Genomic DNA, 14731 nt, shown 5'->3' with positions numbered 1-14731 from the left:
AAAAATTGTTACAAGATGTGCTGGTGACATTTAAAGGCAATAAAATGGGAATTTTACCAAGTCCCAATGACACAGCCACTTCAGATGATAATTACCATTGTAAATAGCGATGACCTGCATTAAAACAGTGATACTGAATAATTATTCTGCCTTTGGCAGTTCTAAAGAGTGGCTGCAGCTGAAATGTCACATGGTCTTCTGAAATTTGAGAATGAAACATGGGAACTCCAATGGTTTAATTACAGCCCTGCTGAAAATATCTGACACACTAATTTTGCTTAATAAAAAATATAATATTTAGCAATTCACCTCCTACTGTGGAATACAGATACAAATCTTAAATCAATTTTGCCTCCATATTTTACTGCAACTCAGCACAGTGTATTGGTATCTGTTTTCCTTATTTTTGTAGTTCTATTGCCTTCCTATTCTCACTAGTTTCTTCAGTACAAAAATTGCTAATTGAGTGCTGTTATAGTGTGGGATAATGTAATGATGCTTGTTGGGTTGTCATGTGATGTGAAGGTTTAAACTCAACAGAGATCCACCGAGCACAGACCACAAGAGTGAAAATAGTATTGCCCACTGCAAACACACATACAGTTCCATTCTTGCAGTCTCCTGAAGTCAGTGAAGGTTCTATCTCATGCCAAACTAAAGATGGGATCAGGAGATAACATCAGAATTACAATAACAGCTTGTACTTGTGTAGTACCCTTTTAATGTATTAAAATGTCACAAGTCACTTTTCAAAGGTGGAAAATAACCAGACGCCGAGAAATTGAGAAGGAAGGACTAGGATTAGTGACCGAAGGCAAGATTGAAGAACTAGCTTTTGAGGAAACATTTGAAAGAAAGGTAGCAAGGTGAAGGGGCTTAACTAGAATGTTTTAGCCCTGCACGCTGAACAGTTGAAGGCTCTGCAGCCAAAAGTGGAGCAGAGAGAGGGGAGGGTGGGAAGAAGGCCGTAATCAAAGGAGTAGGGGCCTTATACATGACATATACCCGAATGAAATTGCAGAATTGGGGGTGAGGCCATGGATGGATTGATAACGTGGGAACAGGATTTTGAAACTCTAATGTAGATGGATAAGGAATCAGTGAAGGTTGATAAGCACAGTGCAGGAGAAGATGGGGTTGGAGTTTTGGATGAATCACTATTTCTAAAGGTACAACTTGGGAGGCCAGCAAGGAGTCCACTGGAGTAAACAAATTGGAAGTGACTAAGACGTGGATAAATGTATCAGTGGCAGTAGGTTAACACGGGCAGAGACAGATGATGTTGCAGAATTGGATGTCGATAGACTTGGTTGCAAGGATGTAAGATTTGAACAGCACGTTGAGGTTGCATAGTGTCTGGCTTAATCTGGGGAAACTGCCACAAGTAAGGAAGAAGTTGCTTGTCGAGGTTGAGCTTTAACCGCGAACTGAACACAAGGACTTTGTTCTTACTGATGAACATCCAGGGCGTGTTATCGGCTCAGCAGTCAGAAAGCACTGTGGTGGTTGAGGGGTCAAGAGTGCTGGCAGAGAGGTCAAGCTAGGTGTTACCAGCAAACATGTGAAAATTGACCCCATGCCTATGAGAAAATGAAGGAAGCCAAGGATGGAGCGTTGGGTACGCCTGATGTAATTGTACGAGAGTGACACAGAAAGCCATTACACCACTTGCTGACAGCGTTGAGACAATCAGGAGTGGAATCTTGTTGGGGCTGTGCCATGGAGGCTGACCAGACAGGAGAGGCAGTTGAGAAGGATAGAGTGCTTGGCTGTGTCAAACTCTGCAAAGAGCAATAACTGTAAAAGACCTAAAGTGCATCCTTTTGTTCCTGGGGCCATGATGCAAGGACAGTGACAGAGGAACCATTTACTGGGATATCAGTGAAAAATAATTTAGCTACTATGTACTACTGCAGTTAATCAATTTGCCATTTTTCACAGTATTATTTTCTGTAGGCGTGAACAGGTTAACTGATGGCTTCCTGTATTGCTGTTGGGATAAGTGAGTGACTTTTATTTCTTCTTCCTTGCAGTGACCAATAAGAAGCCAGCGCTGGTTTCCATTACCAAAGTCAAGCAGTTTGAAGGGTCAACGTCCTTTGTGAGAAGGTCACAGTGGATGCTTGAGCAGCTTCGACAAGTGAACGGCATAGACCCCAACAGGGTGAGTCGGATGAAGCAAATACTAGAAATGGGGTACAGTTGAATTGTGATTAACACGAAACTAGTGTACCAAGAAATGTTGGGCTTGGATTACAATTTCTATAGACTGCTTATGAAAATAAGTTGTAATGTATATCTTTGCTCATTCCATTACTAATGTTATAACTGGAGTCTAAATCAAACCACTTATTGTAGATCTACAAAACTATGTTTTCTACAAGAAGTTCTTGATGTGTTCAGGCTGACTGCCCACATTCAGTATGCTGCGCATGAAACATGAACAAATGGAATATGTTGGTCTTGTGTCATAATTCTATACTTAAAGGGACCACAGTTTGTACCATGGACAAGAGTGGACAGCCCTCCTTTGCCTCTTCCTGAGGCCCCCACCATCATAGTTGCTGGTGCCCAGCTGATTCAGTTTATCCCACATGACATTAAGAAGCAGCTGAGTGCACTGGATGCAACATCCCGGCTGCAGTGTTGAAGACTTGTGCACCAGAGCTAGCCATGCTCTTAGATGAGCTGTTTCAGCACAGTTATGACTCTGGGATCAACGTGGAAGATAGCCCAAGTATCTCCTATTGACAAAAAAAATCCCAGGATAAATTTAACCCAGCCATTTACCGCCTCAACAGCCTCTTCCCAATTGTCAGCAAAGTGATGGAAGAAGTCATCGATAGTGCCAACATACAACATCAGTAACCTGTGCACCAATGTCTGGGTTTTGCCAGTACCGTTCAGCCCCAGAATCGACCCAGCCTTGATCCAGACTTGGATGCAAGAGCTGAATGCCAGAAAAGAGATGAAAGTAGCTGCCCTCAGCACCAAGGCAGTATTCAGCTGAGTATTGCACCAAGGAGCTCTACCAACATCGATGAGTCAAAGGGAAACCTATTAAATGGCTGCATTATACCTGGTACATTGGAAAATGCTCATGGCTGTTAGAGGTCAATCATCATTGCCCCAGGACATCACTGCAACAGTTCCTCAGGGAAGCATCCTCGGCCCAACCATCTTCAGCTGCTTCATTAGTAACGCCACTCAAGAAGCTCAGCCCCATCCAGGGCAACGCAGTTTGCTTAATTGGTACTCATTCCACTGGATTCAATATCCACCCCTTCCGCCATCAGCATACTGGCTGCAGTATTTACTATCTACAGAATATCTACAGAACTGTAGTAGTTCAAGGAGAAGGCCCACCACCACCACCATCTCAGTACATCCAGGGATGGGTAGTAAAATGCAGCCTTGCCAGCATCACTCACATCCTGAAAACAAATATATAAAATATATAGGACATTTGTGTACCATTTTCATCACGACTACACCATGCAAGCAACGGAGTGATGTTTTCTCAAAGCTGTGATGTGATTTAAAGAGAATTGTCATTTCAACAAATGTTTGGTTAACTAAAAGGAAATTCTTTTTGCATACTATTCCCATTAAATATAATACTAGAAATTGTGCATTGTATGTGATTGAAATAATTCATTACATAGTTTTGGGATCAGGAGTGCAATTACACTAAACTGTTGCTTGCCTACCCTACTAAATCAATCACACCTTGAAAATCTGTTCGACCAATTAGTGATATTATGTTCCATAATTTTACCATTCTTTTCAGGAAGTGAACCCTTTATTTTTGTTCCAACTACCAATAATCACCTCTTGAGACAAACACGTGGCCTTGCTAATGTCCAGGCTCTCATTGACCAAGACCGCCCAATCTCCCAGGCTGCCGTCTTGTGTAACCTTTTTTTTTGTATAAGTTGTTAGAGGTGCACCTTTTAGTCACTTGTAATTGTTTTTGGAGTTTGTATGTTTTATCAATTGGAACATTGAAATACAGATAATTGTATCCAGGATCATTCAAGTCATCTGGAAAGTTTTTCTTGAAGTTTTCACTTTTTAACCCTGTTTAGTATGCAAGTTCCAAAGGATTAGCGAAAAAATGAGCAGATATAATGGATACAAGGAAAAAAACTCCTCTGCACTATACTAACATTGAATTTATTAAGTGAATTGGAAATATTGTATCAGGATTTACTAACCTGGCAATGGAAAACCTATTCAAATAATTATAACCTAAATACAATGATATAAGAATATATTATAAGAATATAAGGATATTGGAAGCTCATTCTTCTAGTTCTCTCCCATCATGGTACCTAACAACAATATTTTCAATACCATCAATATTTTTGTCACTATTTCCTTGCTTGATAGATTTATCTCTCAATGAGCAAAGAAGTTTTTCCTGATATTTGTTCTAAATTTATTTATACCCACTGATCGTACTTTTCTGATTTATTTTGATATTTTACTACATTGAAGTAATGATTTAGTTTACTTTATATTATCGATCACCTGTGACATTTTACAAGGGGAGGCAAGACTAGGTGAAGGAGGCGGTTGGGGACTTGGAATAGTTGGACCAGGGTGTGCAGATGTGATTCAGTTCTCTTTTTCAAGTCATACATTCTGTCAATATATTTATCTAATGAGTCAGTCTCCCATGGCTTTGTACACAGTGGTTGGAGAACATGACCGCTCTCTTACTTATCTCTGCTGTTTTCATATTGTTTCACTGTGTGTGTGTGTGTGTGTGTGTGTGTGTGTGTGTCTCTCTCTCTCTCTTTCTCTTTTCTGTTTCTCACCCCTTAACTGTCTTTGTTTCCCTTTGTCCTCTTCTGCTTCTGTCTTTTGTTTCAGCTAGGAGGTGGTAGGTGATCTGGTGGGGAAAGGAACCACTAACGGATGTTGCGGGGAAAATATGGCCCTCAGCAGCTCCTTTCCCATCTGTTGCTCCAATCACTCATGAATCCTCTCCACCCCCTCGTTCCCATTGCATTGCGTACCCCTCTGCTTTCCCACTATCTCCTCCCGTTCCTACCTTTTTTTTCTCTCTCTCTCTCTCTTTCTCATCACTATCCCAACCTCTTTCCCTTCATACTATCTATTCAGCCCTTGCTCTGTTGCTATTCACCACATCCGTAACCCTCCACCAATTCCAACCTACTCCCTCCCACTTGGTCCCTGCAAGGGCAGGTGGTGGGAGGCCAGAGGCCCCTTCACATTCAACCTGCTTCCCTCTCTATCTGTGTGTCCCAAAGACGCTTTGTTTGCTTTCAAAATTCAACTTCCTTTTTTTCAAAAAGGAAATCCAATTAATATGAGGGGAGACACCATATCTGCATTTCTCTGTCTTATAGGTGTATGTTTTAACTCTGTTTTCTAACTGTCAGTAACAGGTGGGAATAATTAGTCAGTTTCAAAATTCAACCCTTTTTTAAAAAAATGAACTAACAATAACAGGAAGGCTTAGTTTTTCTCTCTCTTCCCCATCCTACCTAGCTTACTACACACTCTGAAGTTTATAGAACGCAAAAAATAGCAACAGCAGGTGTGGAATCAGAGCACCTACACTTTTTTTCTCTCATTCACTCTCTCACTCACCCACTCTCATACTTTTTTTTAAAAAAGCACTCAATACAAAGTTTGCCTCAGCTTTTGAAATTTGTGTTCTCGTTTTTCAACATTATTTGAAGAAAAGCTACTGAGTAGAAAGTGCTAGGAACTAAATAAAAATATTCCATCAGTACAGTTGACTTGAATTGTACTGATGCATTCTGGGAAATTGGGCACAAATTGGAGAATCCAAATTCAGGTCAGAGAATTACAACTCTGGCCAAAAATATCAGGTACAAGCCCAGGCTTTCGAGAGAGGCTGAGGTCTTCAAGTAAAAGAAGGCATTAAAAGACAATTCAGTGGATACATTTTAATCACATTTTTTTGTGAAATTGTTCAAACCTTATTTTAGATAACAGAAATTTCAGTTACTCGGGAAAAAATGGCCCATGAGGGGAAAAAAGTTGGAAATCATTTTGAACGATTTACGAGAGCCCGGATTGTGCGATCTCAGTCAATTGTTATAATAAAAACAGTGAGTGGTGTCAGGATTCCAAAGATACTGCACCAGTAGGTGGCACTGTGAATGTACTGTTCCATGACATTGAAAACAGTGGGACAGGAACTAACGTTATGTGACAGTGACCAAACAAAACCCTTGAATTCGTTTCTTAAAATAAATAGTGGCTGTGGCTTCCTGATAACAGTTAAATAGAGCAGAAAGTACTGTGAATGGATATTTGTGCTTGGAATCACTTTATTTAAAAACAAAAGAAGTAAATATGAATCTTGATTAGTATGTGTGAGAATTGCACAATGGCAGCTGTGCACTGACGTGTTAATTTAAGGTCAAAAACAGCAAATTGAAAATGCCTTCAATGGAAAGTCGTTCATGAAAATAACCATTTTGGCTTCGTAGCAACAGCGAAACTGAAAATGAGTGAACGTATATTGGCTACCATTAAAAGCCACCCCAAACGTTGAGCAAGAAACTATGAACCCCAACTCCCCACTCTGCCACTGAACAGAAATCATAATTTGCCCCCTGAATCAAAGCCCCACCTCCAGCGCAATGCTGCTTGAACACAAACTGAGGAACCTCAGTGGAAGAAGAGAATGGAAAACCCTAAGATGGAATAGAAAACGAGTATGTTTGATGTGGAAGGCTTAGAGTAATCAGTAACTGCACATAAGTGAAACGAGCAGGAAAGGAGCATCAAATCATCAACCATCACCCCCACCTCTGCTGGTCAAGACAAACATTGGTCCAGGCATTGTCCCTTGTGGGACTTCACAACATTACGCCTTTCAGGAGTATATTCTGTTTTCTGCTTGAGATGCTGGAAATCTATTGTGATCACAATGGCCCACAAGCCAGGCAAAGACTCTGGGGACCTCAGCAATTACCAGTCTATCAGGCTGTTAAGCTGCTGCAGAGAGATTTCATATACTGCCTCCAACTTGAGGGCATTAATTTCAACTCATGCCAAGCAAGGCTCAGGAGAGTAAGAAGCACCAGGGACAAGTTGCTACAACTCTTGTAGCACATCCTCCAAATCTTTAATATGAAAGAGTGCACATTGGTGATGTTCCTGAATATGGAAAAGGCTTCTGACAATGTTTAGCACAATGTACTATGATATGTCATCTCCCAGTTTAACAGTCCAGTGAGCTGATTTGATGAATATTGAACTTCCTGGAAGAGCGCACAATTGCTGTTAGTGGGGAAAGCAATTTTCACTAAATACTGCCCAGTGGCAGAAATTACCCAGAGGCTGGTTCTGAGCTTGATCCTGTTGTTCTTTTAAGTCAATGACATTCAGATACCATAACAAAGGATTGGAGCTTCTTTACTGTTTGCTGATAACATTGCCATTTGGGTAACCTCTGTGAGCTCCAAAATAGCATTAAAAATGCTCCTAAGGTGCCCGGATGATATAGAGCAATAGGTCCGCTAATGGTGAATCCTGCTGAACTCCCAAAAATCACAATGTATGCTATTCTAAAATCACAGTGTATGCTATTCTCCAAAGAAAAATCATAAGGAACAGAATGTGTGGTTTCAGCAGCAGCTTGGTCCTATCAAGACCAGCAGAGAACTGAAGTCACTGAGCATCGCTTTCCGGAAGAAAATGGCTTGGATGTGGCATGTTGATGACATCACCAGCGCATCGGCCAAGTTGGGCAAATTGCGAGTCATCTGTGGAAAGAAGCACAGAGTCAGCCCCAGAACTTTTCTTCGACTGTACAAGGCTGGAGTTAATCAAGCCTGGTGCGCCATAGATTGAGAGGCTACAAAACAATCCAGGACTGAGCAATAGGGCAACATATATTCATTGTTTTGTCTGCTCAACCTATCTGCACATCTGTGGACTCCAAACAATGGAGGAATGTCTACCGAGACTCTGGAAGAAGTTCCTGCACATAGTTGTCACTGCTGATAGAGGAAGGAGGACAGATCCAATCCAGTATGTTTGCAATACTGCTGTCTGTGGGCCTTCAGTATTCAATCATGGAGGATTCTGTTCCTGGCGTCAGCCAGGCCAGTGACATTGAAATCTACACACCCATCAGAATGGACCGTTACAAATTCCAGATATTAAAAAAAGATGTGGATAGGGTAATAAACCCCAGGCCACCCTTGGCAAGTTCCCAATTTTCATAACTAACTCCAAGTTTTCAAACTTCGAGTGGCAACAGACATCGAGGCAGTGGTAGTGGAAGAAAAGACTGAGGAGGAGATCACAGGTTGAAGAAAGTATCGGTGGTGGATGGCAGTGGATCAGGCCAGGAAGTGAAGAGCACAAACGTAAGTGAGCTATAGGCAGCCAGTAATTGTTGCAGGGAGTTTGGATTTTTTTGCCTATGGGAGGCAATTATTTTTTGGGGTCTTGCATTTTTTGTAGATGGAAGGCTTGCTTTTTTGTGTATGGGGATTTGCATTTTTGTGTTACTGATATGCTGTCCACTCACTCATTGTGGCATGTGTATCCTGCTCCGAAAGGTTGGACTTGCAATATTCAGCCAATTTGGTGAAACAATTTTTTTTTTAAAAAACACACTATAGAAAACTTGGATATTTTCAATCCGAGGTCTCAGTGAGGTGTTTTAAACTTAAATAAGGGCCATTATGAGGGCATGAAGACAGAGCTGGCTAAAGTGAACTGGGAAATTATGTTAAGGGACAGGTCAATAGAGATGCAGTGGCAGACATTTAATGAGATATTTCATAATACTCAGCAAAGATACTTTCTAGTGAGAAAGAAAGACTATAGGGAAAGGATGTACCCATCCGTGGCTAACTAAGGAAGTTAAAGATAGTATCAAACTGAAATAAAAAGCATACAATTCCGCAAAGATTAATGGCAGGTCAGAAGATTGGACAGAATATAAAAAACAGCAAAGAATGACTAAAAGAATAATAAGGAGGGAGAAATTAGAGTACAAGAGAAAGTTAGCTAGAAATATAAAAAGAGACAGTAAGAGTTTCTACAGGTATTTAAAAAGGAAAAGAGTGAGTAAAGTGAGCGTTGGTCCTCTGGAGAGTGAGTCTGGGGAATTAATAAAGGAGAATAAGGAAATGGCGGATGAATGGAACAGATATTTTGCATCTGTCTTCACTGTAGAGGATACAAATAACATGCCAGAAATAATTGTGAATCAAGAGGAGAAAGGGAGGGAGGAATTTAAAACATTTACAATCACCAGGGAAAGGGTTCTGAAAAAAATATCAGAACAAGTCTCCGGGTCCTTACGGACTTCATCCTAGGGTCTGAGAAGAAGTGGCTGCAGAGGTAGTAGATGCATTGGTATTAATTTTCCAAAATTCCCTAGATTCTGGAAAGGTCCCATCAGATTGGAAAATAGCGAATGTAACGCCTCAATTCAAGAAAGGAGGGAGACAGAAAGCAGGAAACTACAGGCCAGTTAGCTTAACATCTGTCATAGGGAAAATGCTAGAATTTATTATTAAGAAGGTTATAGCAGGGCACTTGAAAATCTCCATGCAATTAGGCAGAGTCAACACGGCTTTGTGAAAGGGAAATCGTGTTTGACTAATTTATTAGAGTTCTTTTGAGGAAGCAACAAGCAACGTGGATAAAGGGGATCCTGTGGATGTGGTGTACTTAGATTTCCAGAAGGCTTTTGACAAGGAGCCACATCAAAGGCTACTACACAAAATAAGAGCTCATGATGTAGAGGGTAACATATTAGCATAGATAAGGGATTGGTTAGCTAACAGGAAACAGAGTAGGCATAAATGGGCCATTTTCAGGTTGGCAAGATATAATGAGTGAAGTGCCACAGGGATCAGTGCTTGGGCCTCAACTACTTACAATCTATATCAATGATGTGGAGATGCCGGTGATGGACTGGGGTGGACAAATGTAAGGAATCTTACAACACCAGGTTATAGTCCAACAGTTTTATTTTAAAATCTCAAGCTTTCGGAGATTATCTCCTTCATCAGGTGAGTGAGTGAAAGGTTCTCAAATCGCATATCTTATATTAGGCTGGGACACGATCACACCAATCAAAGGTGTCGTTGGTGTTCAGACAGGTTAGCCACAGAAAACAGTACTGAATACACAATGGGTCAGATTACAAAGCCAGAGAGAGAAAGAGACCCGAAAGGCACAGAGAGAGAGAGAGAGAGAATGTCCAGTTGTATTCAAAACAGATAACTTTTTTTCCTGCTGGTGGGGTTACGTGTAGCGTGACATGAACCCAAGATCCCGGTTGAGGCCGTCCTCATGGGTGTGGAACTTGGTTATCAATTTCTGCTCGACGATTTTGCATTGTCGTGTGTCTCGAAGGCCGCCTTGGAGAACGCTTACCCGAAGATCGGTGGCTGAATGTCCTTGACTGCTAAAGTGTTCCCCGACTGGGAGGGAACCCTCCTGTCTGACGATTGTTGCGCGGTGTCCGAAGAATCACATAGACCTCCTCAGAAGACAAACACGGGACGCAACCAACAGAGTACCCTTCGTCGTCCAGTACTTCCGCGGAGCGGAGAAACTACACCATGTTCTCCGCAGCCTTCAACATGTCATCGATGACGACGAACACCTCGCTGAGGCCATCCCCACGCCTCCACTACTCGCCTTCAAACAGCCACCCAACCTCAAACAGACCATCGTTTGCAGCAAATTACCCAGCTTTCGGGAGAACAGCGTCCACGACACCACACAACCCTGCCACGGCAACCTCTGCAAGACATGCCAGATCATTGACACAGATACCACCATCACACGAGAGGACACCACCCACCAGGTACATGGTTCATACTCCTGTGACTCAGCCAACGTTGTCTACTTCATACGTTGCAGGAAAGGATGTCCCAGAGCTTGGTACATTGGCGAGACCGTGCAGACACTGCGACAACGGATCAACGGATGAACGGACACCGCGCAACAATAGTCAGACAGGAGGGTTCCCTCCCAGTCGGGGAACACTTCAGCAGTCAAGGACATTCAGCGACCGATCTTCGGGTAAGCGTTCTCCAAGGCGGCCTTCGAGACACACGACAACGCAAAATCGTCGAGCGGAAATTGATAGCCAAGTTCCGCACCCATGAGGACGGCCTCAACCGGGATCTTGGGTTCATGTCATGCTACACGTAACCCCACCAGCAGGGAAAAAAAAGTTATCTGTTTTTAATACAACTGGACATTCTCTCTCTCTCTCTCTCTCTGTGCCTTTCGGGTCTCTTTCTCTCTCTGGCTTTGTAATCTGACCCATTGTGTATTCAGTACTGTTTTCCGTGGCTAACCTGTCTGAACACCAACGACACCTTTGATTGGTGTGATCGTGTCCCAGCCTAATATAAGATATACGATTTGAGAACCTTTCACTCACTCACCTGACGAAGGAGATAATCTCCGAAAGCTTGTGATTTTAAAATAAAACTGTTGGACTATAACCTGGTGTTGTAAGATTCCTTAAATCTATATCAATGACTTGGATGAAGGGACCGAATGTATGGTGGCTAAATTTGTTGATGACACAAAGGTAGGTAGGAAAATAAGTTGTGAAGAGGACATAAGGAGTCTGCAAAGGGATATAGATAGGTTAATTGAATGGGCAAAAATTTGGCAGATGGAGTATAATGTGGGAAAATGTGAACTTGTCCACTTTGGCAGGAGGAATAGAAAAGCAGTATATTTAAATGGAGAGAGATTGCAGAACTCTTGAGGTACAGAGGGATCTGGGTGTCCTAGTACATGAATCACAAAAAGTTAGTATGCAGGTACAGCAAGTGATGCAAATGGAATGTTGTCATTTATTGCAAGGGGACTGGAATATAAAAGTAGAAATGTTTTGCTACAGTTGTACAGGGCATTGGTGAGACCACATCTAGAGTACTGTGTGCAGTTTTGGTCTCCTTATTTAAGAACATAATTGCTTTGGAGGCGGTTCAGAGAAGGTTGACTCGACTGATTCCTGGGATGAGAGGGTTATCTTATGAGGAAAGGTTGGACAAGTTGGGCCTGCATACATTGGAGTTTAGAAGAATGACAGGTGATCTTATTGAAACATACAAGATCCTGAGGGAACTTGAAGGGGTAGATGCTGAGAGGATGTTTCTCCTTGTGGGAGTGTTGACCGGAGGTCAACGGTTACGGTTACTGGCTTAGTACACAGAGAAGAGTCAATTCTCTCTTAACTCTCAATTCACTTTATTCACGCCGTTAGATCATATACATATAGCTTATATGTCTGGTTAGATATAGGCATGCAGTTTACACCAGGTTATACAGTCTTATACCCAAACTAAGATCTAAACGCACACCCACTAGGTTTCTCTGACACTCCCTGAGTGGTCACAGAACATAAAGGATAATATCCGAAAAGGAGAGCTGACGCTGGCCAGGTGTTCCGTTCTCTCTCTCTCTCTCTCTCTCTCTTTCTTTCTCTCTCGACGTCGTCTCTACGTCCCTGACGTAGGGTCTTCCACTTCTGCGATGGTTGGTCTCTGGAGTCTTCGCTCTCCCTCCACGCCTCAGATCCTTCATTCTTATTCCCAATCTTATCTCTTCAGGTGGTGCTGTCTCTCTATTTCATTGGTTTAGGCCTGCTCGCTTTTTGCCTGCGACTTCTCCTCATTGGCCCTGTCCCAAGGACTTAGGTAGCATTACCTCATTACTCCTTTTCTAAATAAGGACTTGTGTCTTATCACATTTCCTTTGTCTTTCACAAAACATAATTAATTCAAATCGGTTCCAGCCAGCCAAGACCAGGACTCATCTCAGGTTACTTTAGTTCAAAAGTCGTTCCTGACTTTGTGCATCAGTAGCTGATGTCTCAGGTTACCGCAGCCCCTGGCCAACAGGAGAAACTAGAACTAGGGACCACAGTTTAAAAATAAGGGGTCTCCCATTTAAGACGGAGATGGGAGGAGAAATTTTTCCTCTGAGGGTTGAGAGTCTGTGGAACTACCTCAGAGAGTGGAGAGGGCAGGGTCATTGAATCTTTTTAAGGCGGAGTTAGATAGATTCCTGATTAACAAAGGAGTCAAAGATTATAGTAGGTAGACAGGAAAGTAGGGTTGAGGTCACAATCAGATCAGCCATGATCTTATCAAATGGTAGAGCAGGCTCGAGGGGCCGAATGGCCTATACCTGCTCTTAATTCGTATGTATATATGTTTGTAATTCAGTGAGTAGCTGAGCCATACAAACCAGAAATATCCTATGCTTAAAGCCTGAGTTAGCTGATCTCAACTGGGGTAAGATTGGAATGATCTGGGCCACAGCCTGCTCGCCATCCACTATTGGTGTTACTATATGACTTGGCAAGTAGGAGGCCCAATTGAAGGTGCTGTTGTATTGGCCATGGTTTTCCTATACCATCTTTCCCAGCAATTGAGCCAAACTGCAATGTATCTGGTTGAAAAATTCAGTTGACATTCCAGTAGTGAGTAACACCTGTATTGCTAAGACATAGAAACCAAGAAGCAAAAAAATAGCTGCAAATGCTGGAAATATGAAACAAAAACAGGAAATGCTGGAAACACTCATCAGGTCAGTCAGCATCTGTAGAGGCAATGCACAAGTGTAACCCTTAGTCAGTACTGAAAAAATGAAGGAAGTAATGCATGTAGAGAAGAAGGAGAAAAATAAATTCTAGACTAGATGCCTGCAAGTTGGCCCCAGTGCCCTGGGTTAGAGAGGGGGAATATCCAGCAAGGTGTTCTGTCCCTAATTGTTGTTTGATCCCTGCTTTGGATGTACACGTGCCTGGATTTTGGGTCAGGATAGGATTGTATTCAGCTGTAATGCTCACTAAGTCTAAAAGCCTGCCAGGACTCAATATGCTACTTAGATGAGGTGCCAGAGGGCTGCCAGGGTTGATGGAACTCTGCCGCAATATGAGTCAACATCTTCAGGAATGGAGAGAAAAGTACATCAAGATTGTTGGCAACAAATTTAGTTGCTCAAAAAACAAACTGAACTCATCTGAGCAATACAGTGCATTATTGTAACATGTTGGTGCACCAATGCACTGCATGAGTTGAACTGAAGCATGCATCCTGTCATAGAAAACCCTGCAAGGGTGCAGCGCTCCATCTATTCTGAGGAGTTAGTGGTGAAGTGATGAAACGTGGCCAATAAAAATTGAGAATAAGAATGTTCAAGCACATGACTGCCTCAATTGGAAGTTCAATTTCTGAAGATGTGTTCCATTTACTTAAAAGGGTTTAAACTGTTTATTTTTCTGTCACTGGGGAAAATCAAACCTGCAGTCCAAGCCATATATATATTTAGTATATGTATTACCCAGTATCTGCTCTTAAATTGAAATAGGTAACAATATAAGGCACAATGCACTGTTTGTTTAGAAATGTGTATAAAGAAAAAGTTACTCCTTGAGTTGAGAGAACTACAGTCTTAAAAAAGCTGTATCCCTAAATTATGGTAATGGTAGAAAATTGCAATTCCACCACCCGCACTGCTCTACATTCAGGTATAGATTCCATTATTTTTGAATTCACATTTGCATGTAAAGTAGCATTTCCAATACTCTCACTGGGCTAATATTTTGATTCTGGGTGGACAGAACAGGGTAGTTTGCAGAGTGCATTTGGACACCAAGCAGTTTTAGCCTCATGCGTACTCTTAAAGTTACTCATGATGTACAATCAGACTAGGGATT

At 42.0% G+C, this 14731-nt stretch overlaps 1 protein-coding gene across 4 annotated transcripts in view; it reads left to right on the top strand.

The window, feature by feature from the left end:
* Positions 1 to 14731, top strand: part of stxbp6 (syntaxin binding protein 6 (amisyn)) — a 357348-nt gene that overhangs the window by 272036 nt on the left and 70581 nt on the right. For all 4 annotated transcript variants that reach the window (XM_067990993.1, XM_067990990.1, XM_067990994.1 and 1 more), the window contains exon 3: positions 2034 to 2164. In XM_067990993.1, the coding sequence (XP_067847094.1) occupies positions 2034 to 2164 (131 nt within the window). The remainder of the gene's footprint in view (positions 1 to 2033; positions 2165 to 14731) is intronic.

This window comes from Heptranchias perlo, chromosome 10 (assembly GCF_035084215.1).
Source record: "Heptranchias perlo isolate sHepPer1 chromosome 10, sHepPer1.hap1, whole genome shotgun sequence".
Lineage (NCBI taxonomy): Eukaryota > Metazoa > Chordata > Chondrichthyes > Hexanchiformes > Hexanchidae > Heptranchias > Heptranchias perlo.
The sequence above is the reverse complement of the archived record's forward strand: the minus strand, read 5'-3'. Positions and strand labels throughout refer to the sequence as shown.